The 17,536-nt window shown below is 39.1% G+C and overlaps 1 protein-coding gene and 1 long non-coding RNA gene across 2 annotated transcripts; both read right to left on the bottom strand.

Moving 5' to 3' along the window:
* Positions 1 to 212: 212 nt before the first annotated feature.
* Positions 213 to 14,286, bottom strand: LOC136251259 (eukaryotic translation initiation factor 3 subunit L-like). Its single transcript, XM_066043684.1, has 21 exons — positions 14,184 to 14,286; positions 13,999 to 14,119; positions 13,291 to 13,394; positions 13,130 to 13,164; positions 12,986 to 13,065; positions 10,080 to 10,141; positions 9,968 to 10,031; positions 9,803 to 9,876; positions 9,673 to 9,753; positions 9,551 to 9,619; positions 8,644 to 8,820; positions 2,459 to 2,545; positions 1,978 to 2,064; positions 1,867 to 1,929; positions 1,461 to 1,534; positions 1,233 to 1,406; positions 1,091 to 1,148; positions 692 to 730; positions 552 to 647; positions 363 to 443; positions 213 to 315 (listed from the first exon to the last, which is right to left on the bottom strand). The coding sequence occupies exons 1-21, from the start codon at positions 14,217 to 14,219 to the stop codon at positions 271 to 273; spliced, it is 1,707 nt and encodes a 568-aa protein (XP_065899756.1). The 5' UTR covers positions 14,220 to 14,286; the 3' UTR covers positions 213 to 270.
* LOC136251260 (uncharacterized) lies at positions 11,184 to 11,837 on the bottom strand. The gene is made up of 2 exons (XR_010698989.1): positions 11,599 to 11,837; positions 11,184 to 11,474 (listed from the first exon to the last, which is right to left on the bottom strand). It is a non-coding gene; the product is annotated as an uncharacterized lncRNA (long non-coding RNA).
* Positions 14,287 to 17,536: the final 3,250 nt, after the last annotated feature.

Raw genomic sequence — 17,536 nt, 5'->3', positions numbered from 1 at the left:
TGCAATTTTCTTAGACTTGCTGTACATACCAACTTTAGAAGGTGCTGGATGGCTGCAGTCAGCTCAACTGTACAAAAAATGCTGATGTGGGTTGGGATGGGAAGCTAACAATTTACATGGCAAAGGGAACTGATGATTAGGTGTTGACTGAAGGTAATTGAGTGATCTTGGATTGGCCATCTTAGGGCAATAAAAAGCCCTGCACCCAGACATACTACAATAATACATAATTATACAATTTTCATTGCAATACACAACACAATAGAGAAACTAATGTCCTGATGGAGGTGGCTTTCTTCTTCCTTGGGCTAGGATCTAAAATGTTGGACAGATCGATAACATAACAACATAGTAGTGCTTACCTCATCCAACTTCTGTATCTGGCGGATAAAGAAATCACCATAGCGACGTGCCACCTTAGTGTCTGCAGTGTGTATCATGTCCTAAGGAAGAATTATGTTGGCTGAAACATACATAAACATGTTTTTGTAGTATCCAACAGATACAAGGCCAGCAAATAGCAATTTCAACCATTTTTATAGTGAACTTACCCCATCAATGTAGAAGTCAAGGTCTGATGCTAATTGGAGCTCACCACTGAGAGGATTTATTCCCTTTGTAGTGCACACCAAGGACTTAGTCTTGTGCTGTAATATGTGAAAAAATGATGGAATACAATTGAATGACCAACCTTGAAGCAGAGAAGTTGCTCAGTAAGACTGTCCACACCCTGTAAATGTCAGACTTATGAGTGTAGAGTGGTAATATTTACAAAGTATAAAGGGATAGGGACAATAGTACCCCAATATCCCAACTGTGCTGTGGAGATTTATGCACAGTAGGAATATTTACTTCTTATTAATTGGACATTACGTACTGCAATCCAGCTTAGTTCAGTACTTTTCATTGGGGTACTATTGTTCCTACTCTAGTTTATTTCTTATACTTACGGTACTGCTCAAACACAATGTCGTCTCGTGAGAGCACAAGCAATTAAAAAAAAAACAGCTAATTAAAGGGTGTGACATCCATTTCCCTCACGAATATTCATCCCAAATAAACAGGATACTGTACACACATTTATATGTACCTCATCCATGAAAGCTGCCAGCTTTTGCATTGGCATAGTAGTATAAAACTTCAGATAACTATGATTTGAAAGAGAAGTCATACTACTGTAAGTACAAGGTCATACTAAATATGGTACAACACTACACACATACTACACACACCTCTTAATGGTGGGTATCATTAACTGCTGTTCAATCTCTGACACAAATATCTCACACTGCTGGAGGGTGGCCTCTTTGTTGTAATTCTCTGGTAGACCATCGTACACTGGCGGGATTGGTGATATGAACTTGGGACAAGCCCACTTGAAGATCTCTGCATATGTTACCTTGTCACTGAGTGAAGGGGAGGAAAATGGAGGACGGTGTAAGGTGGGAGATATTTCATACCCTTTTTGGAGTTTGGCTATCTTCTCAGCATGTTTCTCTTGTTTGAGTTGAGTACTAACTGATTCATCAACATGCTGGGGTGGACAACATAATATACATACTACACATTGTCAGCTGCCATACTCATGGCTACTCAATGAAACACTAAAACACTTGTGCACTGCTCAGGCACTGTGGCAAATCCTCCTGGGGGGCAGGACAGGAGGCTGCACCATGTCTTGTAGGTCACCCGAAGTCACTAACCCATTGTATGAGACATGGACAGTTGGCATTTGAATCCCCAATATCATCAGGTACCCACATGTGGTAGACTGTATTAAGTAAAACTTTTGCTCAAGGAACCAATCATCAAATTCATTAGTCAGGTTGATGCTGCATGTATGCACACACACACACACGCACACACCTGGGGACACAAAGTCAACACTATCGCCAAAATCATCAACATTTGGTCGTTTTGTTTCACCACCTGTTCAAGGAGATCACATGATCAACATCACCATAGTAACACACCCACCTGGTCATACTGATAAGATTTTGGTGGGAAATGTTGTTTGGCTCTTTGTATGAACACTATAATGTGTGAGAATACTCTGATGGTGTCCTGTGGAGGAACATGGAGGAAGGATCAGGTGGAGGTAGAGAATATTTTAACAGAACTAAATGCTGTGTGTCAATCATGCGCTTAGTGTAGTCATAGTTTGTATACAGTACCATAGAGGTATCACTATGAAATTGATTCCAATGGAATGCATAAATACTGTACTTGTTTAGTAGCTGGGTAAGAAAGAATTGCCTCTCATTTCTCAGTAATTATTGTTTGCACACAAATTGATTACCTAAATGGGACCGGGGCCAGGAATTTATACAAGACCAGCTGTGAATCAACACAATATGGTAATAGTAAACAATATTGTAATAGAGCAAGTCCACATATACAACTGCACCATCACTACAGACAGACAAACAAACACACAGACAAACAAACACACACACACCTGGTATCTCCTCATCATCAGGTAACAGAAGCCAACATAGTAGTAGAGTGCTATTTGACTAGCTGGAACACGAGTGTTAGCTAACACCTGTAGAGATATGAACACAGTACACTGGTTGAATCACTTGAATAAAAACTGTACACAGTATACACCGAAATGTGCTACACAGATTTTAAACCTCAGCTGTGGAACTATCTGTACACATTCTTTCACTATTTGTCCATCCGCCTGTCTGTCTATAATGAGCCACCTACCTGTCTGTCCAACTATCCACAAAATTATAGGATAGGTAAACAACCTGGCAATAAAGGGATGCAGTGTATGTCCATGAAACTACTGAATAGTCGATAACTAGGTGTAGTCAAGAATTCTCAAATCACTAAAGAATCATACTTTGATCCTAACACATTTTATGTACCCATCCCACCATGTAGACTCAGACACATGATAAAGGTGGCCACACGAATATTTATGCATTTATGCATTTAGTGCATGGACACTGTCCGTCCACAGCTGTATTTGTGCGGCAAGACAGTTGTTTGTTAAAAGCAACCAGTGTGAGCACTCCATAGACCCTACTTTGTGCCAGTTTGAAATAAGAGTGAAAGCGATTTCTGAATATGGCATAAAGAACTTTCCTAATAGGTTGTACGGGTATGGAAAGACTGAAAAATAACAGCACAGATCTTGTAGGCTATTAGAAATTGTGTATTCCTTCAAGTGTCAAGGAGGGGAGGGGGGCGTGTACCTCTTATGCAAACAAAAATGAAAAAAAGACTCAAAGCTTTGCTGAGATTTTTCTTAGGAAAACACCACTCACAAACTATCTGAGTGTTGTTTAAGCGGGTTTTTAGAGTTACATTCCTTAGCAATAAATAGCTGGCAATCAATGAATTATGAAATACATGAAAATATAAGATTGACTATAGTTAAGTACCACCTTATATTAATTTCTATTGCTTATAATTAGCTACAAGCACACGAAAAAATTGATTTTCAACTAGAGTAGGGACCATAGCACATCGATAAAAAGTACTGAAACAAGTTGGAGTAGTTCATGATATTAAATCACAGTAAAACAATAAGAAGTGTTATGTCCCTACTGTGCATGGTATCTTGAGCACAGTAGGGATATAATAACACTTCTTATTGTTTTACTGTGATTTAATATCATGGACTATTCCAACTTGTTTCAGTACTTTTTATCGATGTGCTATGGTCCCTACTCTAGTTGAAAATTCCAAATTTTTTCGTATACTTGTTTGTTAACTTTTTTTGTAAATAATTTTATTAAACCCATGCAAACCGCATCTGAAATGGCACAGCGCACCCCAGCCCCTTATCGTCTGAAAAGTGAACTATCCATTATGCTTCATTATCAGCTATGTTCAACCCATTGCAGGGCCAGAGCACAGTGGTCCGGGCAGACATGGACTGCAATGAAGGTCATAGTCATGCACACTACTCAGTTTTTATTGATCTAATATGATCTGTAAATCAGAGATTATCTGCTTTGGTGTGTTACTTAACTGCATGTGCTATAAGCACACACAGCATGCTAAGCTAGAGGGGTCAGGGGGCATGCTTCCCCAGGAAAGCTTTTGAAAATAGGTGCTCTGAAATGGCACCTGGAGGCTATTTTACACGCAAAGTCTCTTCGTTTTGTTAACATCAATGGTAATTTTGTGCTATATTACCAATTAATTGAGGTTCATATCTGACTATTATAACTAGTAGCTACTTTTATTTTCATGATGTATACAAAAATTTCTCAACGTGAAAGTTTAGTTCTAGATTGTAACTACATGCTAATGCATGACATGCATGATCAATTAGCTCAATGCAGTGTGCCATGCAGATGACTCACTGGGTAATTTTAAGACAGTTAACACAGATGTAATGGCTTAGATGATAAGTAATATTTTATACTGAATGTTTTATTAGAGTATCACGATGACTGTTCTATTAGAGTATATTTTGATGACTGCTCTATTAGAATATTTTGATATTTTCACTAAAATCAAGTAGCTGAAAAGTGATTGGCTGGACCATGGGCTCTGGCCCTGACCCATTGCACAGCATTTTGAATCAAGAACTGTTCGTAAAGCATCTCTGCAATTCACACATATACCAAAAGAAATCATGCCGTGCGCCCCAATCATATTAATTATCGGCTGAAAAGTGAAGTATCCATTGCGCTTCGCTGTTGGCTATGTTCAACCCGTTACACAGCAGTACAAATCAAGAACTGTTCGAAAAGCACCTCTGCAATCAAAATAGACACTATGAAAAAATACGGATGATTTCCGTTTCGAAGGGAAGCCATCATGTGCTACCGCCAAATCGACACCTTTCACTGTCAGCAAAGATGAATGGGACACAAAGGAGGACACTGGTAAGTCCATGAAGAATGCATTGTACGTACTGCGGTATGCCAAAAGGCACCTCTCGGGACGAAGTGATGTATAGTAGCGATTCTGTAAGAGATGACACAGAAGATATTGTGAAAAATGACAGGGCAGGTATAAAGGAAAGAAAAGGAAAAGAAGGAAAGAAAAGGAAGAGAAGGTGAAGTGTTAGAAGATGTTATGACAAAAGCAATGAAAGTGATGACAGTTATGACAGATGGGTTGAAAGATAGCGACAGAATGTTTACTGAACTTGAGGTGAAAAGGCTGAAGTTTGAAGAGCAGCAGAGAAGGGAAGAACATGAATTCCAGCTACACATGGTACAAATGTTATGAAGTGGAATGGGATTTTACCCTCAATATGGTCACGTATATGGTTCATCACCTCCATCTGCTGGAATGTACTATGGTCCCACAGATGACTACTGATGTGTGTCAACAGCACCATGATCTTTATAAAGTGATTTGTGTGTGTACATGGTATAGGTAATGTATACGTTTGTAGTATACATTGAAAGATGTAATTAAAAGCTAATGGTAATTAACTAGTAAATCTCTCACTGTACCACCATCCGTAGCATCAGGTTGAGTCAAATCCAAGTCTTCCAGCCACTCATCGCTAAAGACGTCACCATGAACTACACAGATGTAAGCAAGGATGATGTTTGGTACATTTCCAACAAACATATCAATTTTGTTACTTAACCTTCTCCATCTAGCCTTCAACCTTCCAAAGGCCATCTCAACTACAACTCGTCCTCTCGAAATTCGATAATTATAATTCTTTTGCTGCTGTGACAATGGTGAACAATGTTGGAAAAGGCTTTATAAGCCAGGACAATAAGGGATATGCAGAATCTCCTATTAGATATATTGGAATAGTTCCTCCTCTAACATGTAATACATCACTTTGAAGTAATTCACTGCTATTTACTTTGTAATACAGTGTAGAGTTGGAAAACACATGTGCATCACGGACATTTCTGGCCACCCAATGCAGAGATCTCTAAACAGTCCATTATAGTCAACAACAGCTTGTGTGATAATCGAATACCAACCTTTACGGTTGTAATAGTCTGTGTGGTGGTATTATCATTCCATCGACATAACCTGCACACTGAGGAATATCCCATCTACTTTGATGATCTCAGAAACATCCGTACACTCCTGCTACGCTTTCCAAAGAGGAAGTAAACAGCGGTTTGAATCATCATGGCAAAAAAACAACAGGAAAGTAGCTTTCTGTCTGGTATTACGACGTTGCCTTATCTGCAGCGATTGTTAAAGATTCATCTGGTTGACAAAAACTCATAGTACAGCTGTTGCATATACGATGGCATATCTAGCTACCACTTGAACTGAAACACCAAAAAAGAATGATTGTGGGTTTCACTATAATCCGATCTACTTCATTGTGTAGTGTAATGGCACATGTAAATGGTGAATATTGATTCAAAGTGCATCGAAGCATATCGAATTCCCAGATTAGAAGTGCAGTATAAACACAACGTTAGACGAACAAACTACTGTTCATTTGTTTTTGAAAGTGTTGTCAGCTGGCACATTAGGTCTCAAGTCGCCATGCCAGCTGCCAGTGGGTGCACCCTGTGTAAAGAACAAATTTAAGGGTATGTTATCCATAACAATGTTTAGTAGGGTAGCTTAGCAAAATTGTTGTTACGGGGTGGATAAAAGCACCATTTTTGGTACACAATTTCTTTATGGTGTACTTATCAATATTAGAAGGGGTGCTCACCAAACCTAATTATATGTGGGCTGAAAACAAAATAGCCATATATGTAGCTCCAGTATAGTACATTCACGGTATATCATACACTTGAATATGGAGTGAAATGCACTTACATAACTATTTTATATTTTGCATTCAATATGTACAGGCTTGTCAAATGAATTAGTAAATGGTACAGTAAGTTAACTTTTGCACATATGCAATTTGAGTACACTTCTTAGACAGTTAGTGGCAGTTAACACCAATGTTTAAGATGCATGTTCACAACTGCACTGTGGTCAATGCATCAACAAGCATTTGGATAATAATACACAAATTTTGGCTCAAGCTATAGCTCATGCACACAGGTGATAATGATTAACATTAGACCCATAAAGAAAACTACTCACTGCAAATTGCATACAATGCAAAAAGTAATGACACCCAGTGGTACTAATGACACCTACTAGGCTACTACACAGTATTAACGTACAATAGTTAGTCATCTGTCACACACCTCAATTGGCTGTTGGACACACTACTCACTATTGTACCTGACTGGATGAATTGCAAGTACAGACTATATGCTAAAGAGTCTACATGCTAATTAAGGTTCTAAGGGTAGTGGGATCACGTGACCAACCCCGTGTTCTCTGGTCTCCTTTGCCACTTCCTATGTACATACATAGTTCAGTGGAATGTAAACCATTTCATAAATGCACTACCACATCCTGTGTGTACATATTCCCCAGGGAATTACCCTCCACCTATAAATTACACACACTCTTACACTGTGTTCAATTGAGCACACAGGAAATTGCTTACAAGCAGGTGGAATGGGCTAGAAACTTTGAGGCAGAAGCAGATAACAAAGTCACTTTTCCTTGAGATGCAGTAGAACCTTGCTAGTGCATTGCAAAATTGTGAGGTGATCACTAGTTCATTAGTAGCTCTACAATGACTACTACTATTACTACAATACTACTTGGGATAGTACCACTCTCTAGTCATCAATCAGAATGAAGGCAATCTATATCAAATCACCAACTGCTGTAAACTAGGCTATGGTCGTTTTGCTTTCACATTCTCTAGAAATTCCAATCCACCCGGGTTATATGTCCTTTCTAATTTTTGTGGGAATGATGATGTGAGAGCTGAGGCTTATTGTGACACTATCAATGGAGGAGGAGGATGGTTAGTGGTACAGAGGAGACAAGATGGATCTGTTGACTTTAACAGGACCTGGGTTGAGTATGAAGATGGATTTGGTGAATTGACTGGAGAATTTTGGTATGGATTGAGAGCCCTCCATTGTCTCACTGGTCAAGGTGGTTGGGAAATGAGAATGGACCTCATGTTAGATGATGGTACTAAAGTCTTCCTCCATTATAAACAGTTTAAAGTTGCATCAGCTAAAGACAAGTACAAACTAACTGTTGGAGGATTTCATGGGGACCAGTCCTGACCCAATGGCAGTTCATAATGGAATGTACTTCACCACTAAAGACAAAGATAATGATATATGGTCTAGGAATTGTGCAGTAGATAATTATGGTGCTAACAACCCAACTGGGGGATGGTGGTATAGTAACTGTCATCATGTAAACCCCAACCGTAAATATAATCTACGTAATGGAGTTCTCCTTAGTGGCAGGTGGTATGCTATCACGTTCTCTGAGATAAAGATCAGGCCACTCAATTGTAATGTTTAATACACAATACTCACACAATGTACTATCAGTTAGTTATACACCAGTAGCTATACTGGAGTGTGTAGTGTGGATCAGTTACTATTATCATTGTACACTTTGTATACACACACTAACATGTACTATACTACCTTATTGTATACACATGTTAATGTATCCTACAATAATAGCGTCTATACATTATTTTGTAATATAAACATTTTCCATTGTCCTTGACTTGGATGTGAAGATGTGAACAAATACACGGACATGTACAGAACACACAGGATCGCGTGTGCACACAGAGACACACGGACAGAAACACACACAACACACACACACACACAACAGTATACTCACCTTCTTACTAATGGTGACATTCTTTACAGAGTCAAGAGCATTGTGATAGTCCCCCAGTTGAGTGTGGAGACGTAACAGACCGATGAGACTGAAGTAGCCAAGGTTCTTGTAGAGTGAGTGGTGGCCAAAATCTCCTGCCACTTCAGATGGATCCATCCCCTTTTGAAACACCTCAAGCTGAAAAGGAAATGTTGAAGAAGTCACTGAGGTGTAACTACATAGTGTTCATTATGGTGATGTGGCTGTGTTTATTTTGTTTACTCTGGCAAATTATAACAAAACAGTAGAACACCTTTTAGCATGAAGATATCTTATAAGATAACCAGAAACACCAGTGGCAGATACAGTGGGGTTGCAATGGTTTCAGCAGAAACCCCCTCTGAAAATAGTGCACACACCCCAAATTTATTTATGGATTATGTGGGTGATAAAATCACCAGGAGTTATACATAGTGCATTACATTGGGACTCTTTTCTACTGGCCAAACCTCATACTTTTGCCTTTGAAATCACTGAAAATGTCGTTACGGAGTTTAAATGTGTTAAGCGCCTCTAAAAATAACTGTAGTTTTAACGAGTATAAGTGTTGATTTGCTTCAAAACTTGGAGTGGCAAGATTCAACTGTGAAATAATGTTGTGGAGTGATTTTTACTGATCATTGCTAGCTACAGGTAGTTTATGCCATAGATCTATGTAGCTATGATTATGAGCTATCATTCAGCCCAGCTGGACAGTCCAGGATCACAGTTATTGAAAACTTCATGAACCTGAAACCCTCTCTGAAAATTTTTAGATCCGCCTACTGAATACCCTGTCAAAATCAGAAGTTTCTCCCAAAATAAACACATATGTCTACTATCTGAGAGGTGCTTATCCCCAAGTGGTGCTTATTATTATAATAATCACCTGTTCATTAATCCTAGATACTTTCACTAGAGAATACAACACGTTCAGTACACTGTGAATACTCCACACCTATTGGTTAAAAGTTTAACAAACATCTCCGAGGGTAGAATGTGTGCCAGTACCTTTGGGTTGGCCTTAAGTGTCTCAATTTCTTCAGTTGTCCTTGACTTTAACTTGCTCCTGAACTGTATAAATGACTGGAACTAGACAATACATGAGATGAGATGATAATATTATTACACTGTTCAGTACTTGGTAGAGGAATTCATCAATGATATCCCAGAGCCATTGATTGGGTAGTTCATATGGGAGGGGCTTGTCACTACCTGCAGCCAGTGTGTGTGTGCATCATCACATATGATAACTCATTCCAAAACATTATACACATAGCACACACAATCCGTCACATCAACTCACTCAATATTTTCTCAAACAGGTCACAGTAGTTGTAGTAGGAGTCAAATCTGTTATCAATGGTGGGCTGTAATAAGAAACATCACACCTCAGTACAATAGCAGTTCATAGTTACCTGATGGTGAGCGTAAATGTGACGGAAATACAACTCTTTGTAGAGGATGAGGAAAAACTCATCTGTAAACAAAACACCATCCATCAGTGTCTGTGTGGCAGTGTTCCACCAACAATCAAATCAGAACTGACATTGCCATTTTGGTGTCGACATTGCCATTTTGGTGTCAACATTGCCACTTTGGTATCGATATTGGTAATTAGACTACAACAAGTTTGATACTGAAATTTGATTGGCTGAAAATGTGGTCTCTAAATCCCGTAGAGCCACGCTCATGTCCAATAGAGACCATGCTCTGAGGTGATACTAAACACGATATACGAAACACAAATTATGTACCTGTAACATTGGCAACACACTGGAGTTTAAATGGCTAGTAACAGCCATACTGAATTAGAGGGAGGTGTTATGGGCTTGTTTGTACAAATCAACACTAATTTTCTTGTTTACAAGCAGCTGTCAAGGCACAACAACAGCAATAATGTAGTTGTAGTTCAGTACTTTGAAACACAGCACATGCTTGTAACATGGGCATTTGAGGTCCTGCCATGTAGGGAGGTGTAGAGGGCTTGTTTCTAGTAATTAGCGATACATTTCTCATTTACAAGCAGCTGTCAACTTAAGGTACAATAAGTTAGAGGTTAAGGGTGCTCGCGGCTATTTGAAGCCATACAACATGCATTTTTTGTATTGTTGCTAATACTCACATAATGTATAAAATGAATCCATATGCTACTTGCGTTGGAAGTGCTTCTCTTTCTCTTCAACACAAACCAAACAGAATTCTTCTAGCCTATACCATTTTATAACTATGCGTAGTTCTTTATGAAGCGCTTAAATCGAAACTAGTCCTCCATTTTTCGCAGTAGCGCACTGGAAACCACGTTGAACAAACTTCAGCTTATAACTCACAACTCTATGTTTAGTATTAGTACACAGCGTACATAGAACTTAAGTTAGTACTAAAAGTGTGCTACACCATTCAAAACCTCATGTTCTCGGTGCCGTAACTCATGAAGCCATAACGCTACGGACAAAATCTAAACATAGACCTCTGGAGAATTTCAGCGAATCTCCCTACAAACTTTGAAGCCTTCACGGGTATCACTCAAAAACTAGTTTTATTTTTAGTAAACATGTGTAAAGATTGCGTGCGCCCAACATTATTGATACAATAACCACACAAATTCCTATTGACCGCAATCACCAACTTTTCAAAATAACATGTCATAAACGCTGTTCTAAACACAAAAAGCTCTGTTTTCTCTTCTTCACACACAGGAACAGCTTCTTGCTCCGCCTGGAGTCTACAAGTCGCTCTTGGATAGGTTACGCTAGGCACGCCATCATCATCAGCTTGTAACGCCTTGTGATTCCAGCTGGTAACATTGTCCCCTACATAAGCAGCTTACAATTACAATACTAACTACCAGCATACCCTATCACTCGAGAAAACAAGGCACGAACTTGCCTACAAGCGAAAAGTGCGTTCACACTTGTTGCCTTAAATAACACTTACTTTTAAATTAATTCATAACTGTTGATCCATCAGACAATCATTTGCTAACACTTCAGTGACGATTCTAAAGCGAAATAACATGCTATTCTTCGAGCTATTCTTCCTCGTGTTCTCTGGTGCAAAACATGTCCACTTAACACGGATACTACAAGTATGCGTAGTAATGCCAATTATGATGTAATAGCCGCATGTGGTTTCTGGGCTGGCACTTAAACGGCTTCAAATATCAGCGAGCACCCTTAAGAACCACTGGGTTCTATGGGATTTAGAAAACCCTCAGGCCCTTAGTAGCGCCCTTGCTGCTCTCGGGTGCTACAGCCCAGGGCCTTCAAGTTTTCTAAATCCCGTAGAACCCTGGTTCTTGACATCTAACTATTATTTAAACTATTCCGATACTGACCACTTGTACCAATTAATTGTCATCATCAAAAATGCTATGCTAGCAAAACAAGAGGAATAACAGGCTGGAAATCTCATTGAGCATCATTCTAGCATAAAAAGGTGCAGGATTTGCTTTGTTAAACATTGAGTAACTGCAACTTTAATTGTCACATTTTTTTTATAACAAGGTAAATACCTACCTACCCAGGTTACATGTGATTGTGAGATATTTTATGTCTGTTAGTGATGTTCTATTTAAGTATCTCAACCTTTTTCATGCTATAGTATGTTCACGTTGAGCTGAACCCTCAAAAACATTTAATAACTCATGGATGCAATTACACACGATCCTGAAATTTGGCTCATTTGTAGTACTGCTTGACCCGCTAAAAATATTTCAAAATCTTTTTGTTCAAATGTTTGACATAACATTTATGGCCAATCAAAATTTTCACAATACATTTCCTATGGGGAAGCCATATAAATACAGTGTCCATTACAGCCCTTTCCCAAACTTGTAATGGAGCCAAACTGTACGTGTCTGTTGTTGACACCTTTGCTGTTACCAATAATCATCTGGTTGGCTGAAATGTTAACTCTGTTGAGAAAAAATCCACTTTTAATTTTTAGCCATTTTTCAGGATTCAGCTCAACATGAACATACTATAGCATAAATAAATACAACCGGTATAATGCAATACAAGCAAACATAAAACGATTATCAGTATCTGTATTGGTGAAATTCATTGGTTGGTATTGGATTGGTAGATATTTTTCTGTATCGGTGGAGCACTATGTGTGTGTGCGTGTGTGTGTGTGTGTGTGTGTGCGTGTGAGTGTGTGTGTGTGTGTGTGTGTGTGTGTGTGTGTGTGTGTGTGTGTGTGTGTGTGTGTGTGTGTGTGTGTGTGTGAGTGTGTGTGTGTGTGTGTGTGTGTGTGTGTGTGTGTGTGTGTGTGTGTGTGTGTGCAATGTGCGAGTACGTGTTACTTCACACAACCATCTCACCATTGTTGACAAACTGAGCAATTCTTTCTGCCTCAGGCCAAGGAAATTCTGTAAACCATCGTTCAGACAGTCTCCTGAACCTGCACAATCACAAATAAAAGGAAGACAATAGATTTTAAAATGTTACAATATGGCCACACTTACTCGTTTTCATACAGTTTCAAAATCTCATCCATATTCTGAAATTAAAAACAAAACATGCATCATCAGTAAAGGTTCCATGCAGCTTACAAAATACATTTACTAATCTATGTACACTACTGACATACAACTACTCAGCATGACGTACACACAGACATACACACCTTCTCCGTCACTTGATTATAAAAGTGAGTGATGAATTGTTTGACAATATCAGGAATGTATAGGTCAGGATTATCCTCTCCAGGAGGGGGTGCTGGAGGCATACCTAACAACAAATAATTATCACACAAGCAGTGGCACACAGACACTTGCTGTACATTGATCTGCAGTCAAACTCAGTCAACGCCACTACAAAACATTGTTACCATAGGCCAACCAACCATCAAGATGGGCCAGACACAATCAACAGCTGTAGATCATGTATTACTTGAAAAAAATGTTAGGTGCAACTACATGTAAAGTTCAATAGAAACACCCGAGGCACAGCTTGAAAGTACAAGTCAACAGAAAATTTTACCCGGTCAAGGCGTGGTCACTACCAATAGTCCTGTAAAACCATCTGCAACCGGGATCAAGGTTTTTGATTGACAAAAATATACCTTGATCACTTGATTTCACCTTACAGCCTTGATTGCTTGATAATTTAGCACATATTTTTGTAAATTCTCATTTTGTTTGTGAGCTAGCTTAATCACTTTATAGGACGTCTTGGTCGCTTGATTCAGTGCTAATTTACCTCTTGATCGCTTTATTTTGATCCCAGTCGCAGATGGTTCTACAGGACTATTGGTAGTGACTACCCCTTGCCAGTCAAGATTTTGACCATCGTTACAGCTACCTACAGTACCAGCCATTACAATGTTCACTACCTGCCATTGGGAATCCTTGGATAACTCCATATTGTGCTGGCGGCATCCCATAACCTTGAGCCATGTCATACGGCGCCATGGGGTACGGGTACTGTTGAACTGGTGGCGGTCCATAACCCACCTGATTACAATTTCATTTAATGCCTCCTCATCAAGTTATACACTACACATAAAACGTAACTCACTGGAGCAAACGAGTACGGATCCTGCGGGGCGTGCATGATACAACGAGATCACATACACGTGGAACAGTGTGCGTTAGTTGGAGTCACTGAGGATCACGTGCACTGCTCAGAGTGGCGCTCCAACAAAATGGACAAAAAAAACTTTTTCTACTGAATGTTAATTATAATTATAGCTACACACTGGGCTGTATGCACATGGTCCTTTTCGTGGCCACATCTTGACCAAGGACTTACCACATGCTTACTTTTGTTGTTGGTTTTCTCTTATTTGGCCAATGATGAGAATTCAGTTTCCTACTTTTTTATTGTTGACATCAAATTATATGATAAAAACCCTAATCAAGTAAATCAAAGAAGTAATTGCAGTGCCGGGCCTATAGTGCTGAAACCTCAGTGCAGTGTTTTTGGATCTGCGTATGAGCCGGATGTCAAGCCTATTATGTCTATAGCTTCTGGCAGATGCCCATAGCCTAACATGTAGCTATATGAGTGTTATATTATAGACAATCACATGTTCCCACCCACATATAACATCCTGATGGTATAATGATGTAGCTATGACTGATCATTTGCCGGATGTCACATGATCCAGTTGCTGGTTGTACACTCACTACAACATCTGAAGGTGTCAGCATTGATAGTACCAGCTACTCCTCAAATATCTTATTGAGGGTGTAAATTCAGTGGAACTTACATGGAAGCATAACTGAAGTAATATAGCTAGTCACCACCATTTGTTTGGGTTTCACTTCTTGAGTGACTGTCTGTATTGTAGGCTACAAAGCTTATGGCATGAACTTTTGGTTGTGTTGGATGAATTATGAACAATGAACTACCAACTTCATTATTTTCATCAGTTTTAATGCTATAATATTGACCCCACAGGATTTACATGCTTTAATCTTTCTCACAGCTCCCTATAGTGGAATCATAGCACCTAGCTATTATTGTTAGTGAGAAGTCAATGTAAGGTCAAGCATTGTTTCTCATCCCCACCCGCATCCCTTTTTACCCCACTGCCTCTAATTTTATTATTGCTGTTATCAATCATGTGCACACATAAGTTGATGCTAAGAAAGCAGCTATCATTTCACAGCACAGCAAATGTCACTTGCATATCAGAAACAAAACATAAGTACTAGTTCTTAAAAGGCCAGCTGTTGTGGCTTCTTTGGAACATGTATGTCCCTAGACTACATGTTGCTGTCTAAACAAGTCACTGATTTTTTCTGCATTTTAATGTCAAAGTATGTTCTGATTAACAACTTTTCTCACAGGTCCCCGGCTATAGCTAGTGGGATTGCCGGTAAACTTATTACTCCCTTCATAACATATTGGGAATTTACTTTACACTTATACTTACTTTGGCATTTGCTTACACTTTTACTTTATACTGACAGCATCATGACAAATATACCACACATTGTTTGCTTCTTAATTGCTCAGTGTTGACAAATTACAGAAATACATTAATACATTTATTGCAGACAGACAACACTTATACTCATCAATGACATAATATACTAATCATGACAACAAAGTGTCTTATAATGTCTATAAGTTGTAGTTGTACAGGTAACTGGCACACTCAAAGAGCTACTATTTCAATTTCCTGTTGAATATAGTAACTGCCATACTGCAAGTCTTAACTCTACAGGACAGGCCATAACTGTCACTGAATATTGTTGTGTGAATTTAATTTGTTCAAGGAAACAGATGATCCACTACTCAGTGACATATCTCAGTGAAGCCATACTTTTTACTGGAACTGCATATAACTATCATACAGTCCAGTAAGGTGTTTAATTATTGCCTTTGACAAAAAAGCAAACAACATATGCAGTAAACACTACTAAAATAATGTGCTATATATGTTGGCAATTGAAGCCATATACATCAAATACCAGTTTTTTTATTTGGATACAAGCCAGTTATATGCACAATGTCTTAGTTATTAACACTCATCCTTACGGACTCTGTGATATAGCTATAAAATACAAAAACACTCCCCCAGAATCCATCATATCAAGACACACGGTAGTGTGTCGTGCGGCCCAAGAAGCCGGCGCGTAACACCCGTGAGTATATTGACAGGAAGTAAGAAAACGAAATTTTCGCACCTCCGTAGCTCTGTGCTTCCTTGATGAAACAAGACGATTTTTGCTGTGGACATGCCCCCCAACTGCAGCACTCCACATTCCAAATTTGAGCGAAATCGCTTCGTGCGTTCCCGAGATATGCGACTTCAAAAATTGGCTCAGTTTCTTCGTTTTTTTTTTCTTCTTATTTTTCTTTTTCTTGTCGCACACTTACAAAAACTGCTATAAAACTCGCACGCCATATCCGATTGCCTTGAAATTTGCCACACAGAAGGGGGATATAAAGGCGCATCTCGGTACCAACTTTGGCTGGAATACGATAAACAGGCAAAGAGTTATGAGCGATTATTCACGAACAATAACACCAATATGTTGTCACGCCTACAGGGTAAACCGCGTATGGGAAGAAGCTGAAAATCGGTGGGTGAATAGGTTAACTATTGAACCTCAAACCTTTTGTGGTTTGAAAGAAATCGAGCTAAAAGCCAGGAAGATACAATGAAAACACCAACAGTGTGTAACAATTACGCAATCGAGATTAGCTAATAAAAAAAACGACTGCTTGCCACGCCTACCAGATAAACCGCTTGGGGTAATGCTTTGAAAATCGTTGTACAGATGGAGTAATCATCTTAGAAAGGCTCATCAATGGTGTAGAAGAATCAGACTTAAAGCCACGGAGTTATAACACGAAATCCAACTTGATGCAGCAAGTGCGAGATCGAGATACTCTAATAGAGCAGTCATTCTAATAGAGCAGTCACCCTGAAGAGAATTCAAGAGATCAGCTAGAAATAAGAAACCTGTATAGAGATCAGCTACACACAAGTCACCCTGTAGAGAGATCAGCTAGAAGAAGTTACCTTGTATGGAGTTCATGCAACTATGGAAAGAGATAGTTCAGCTAGAAAAAATCACCTTGTAGAGTTCAGCTACAAAGAAACCACCATGTAGAGAGTTCAGCTACAAACAAATCGCCCTGTGGAGAGATCAATAGAAGAAGTTACCTTGCAGAGAGTTCAGCTACAAAGAAACCATCATGTAGAGAGTTCAGCTACAAACAAATCTCCCTGTAGAGAGATCAGCTAGAAGAAGTTACCTTGTAGAGAGTTCAGCTTCAAACAAATCACCCTGTAGAAAGATCAGCTAGAAGAGGTCACCTTGTAGAGAGTTCAGTTACAAAAAAACCATCATGTTGAGAGCTCAGCTACAAACTAGTGACCTTGTAGAGACATCAGCTAGAAGAAGTTACCT

This window comes from Dysidea avara, chromosome 3 (assembly GCF_963678975.1).
Source record: "Dysidea avara chromosome 3, odDysAvar1.4, whole genome shotgun sequence".
NCBI lineage: Eukaryota > Metazoa > Porifera > Demospongiae > Dictyoceratida > Dysideidae > Dysidea > Dysidea avara.
The sequence above is the reverse complement of the archived record's forward strand: the minus strand, read 5'-3'. Positions and strand labels throughout refer to the sequence as shown.

Bases quoted from the DNA above. Each gene is read 5' to 3' on its own strand.
- LOC136251259 (XM_066043684.1), bottom strand. From the start codon at position 14,219: ATGCACGCCCCGCAGGATCCGTACTCGTTTGCTCCA. The intron at 13,395-13,998 runs GTAGTGAACATT...ATTTGTTGTTAG, and splicing joins CCAAGGATTCCCAATGGCAG to GTATGCCTCCAGCACCCCCT. The intron at 8,821-9,550 runs GTGATTATTATA...TTTCCTTTTCAG, and splicing joins TATCTAGGATTAATGAACAG to CTTGAGGTGTTTCAAAAGGG.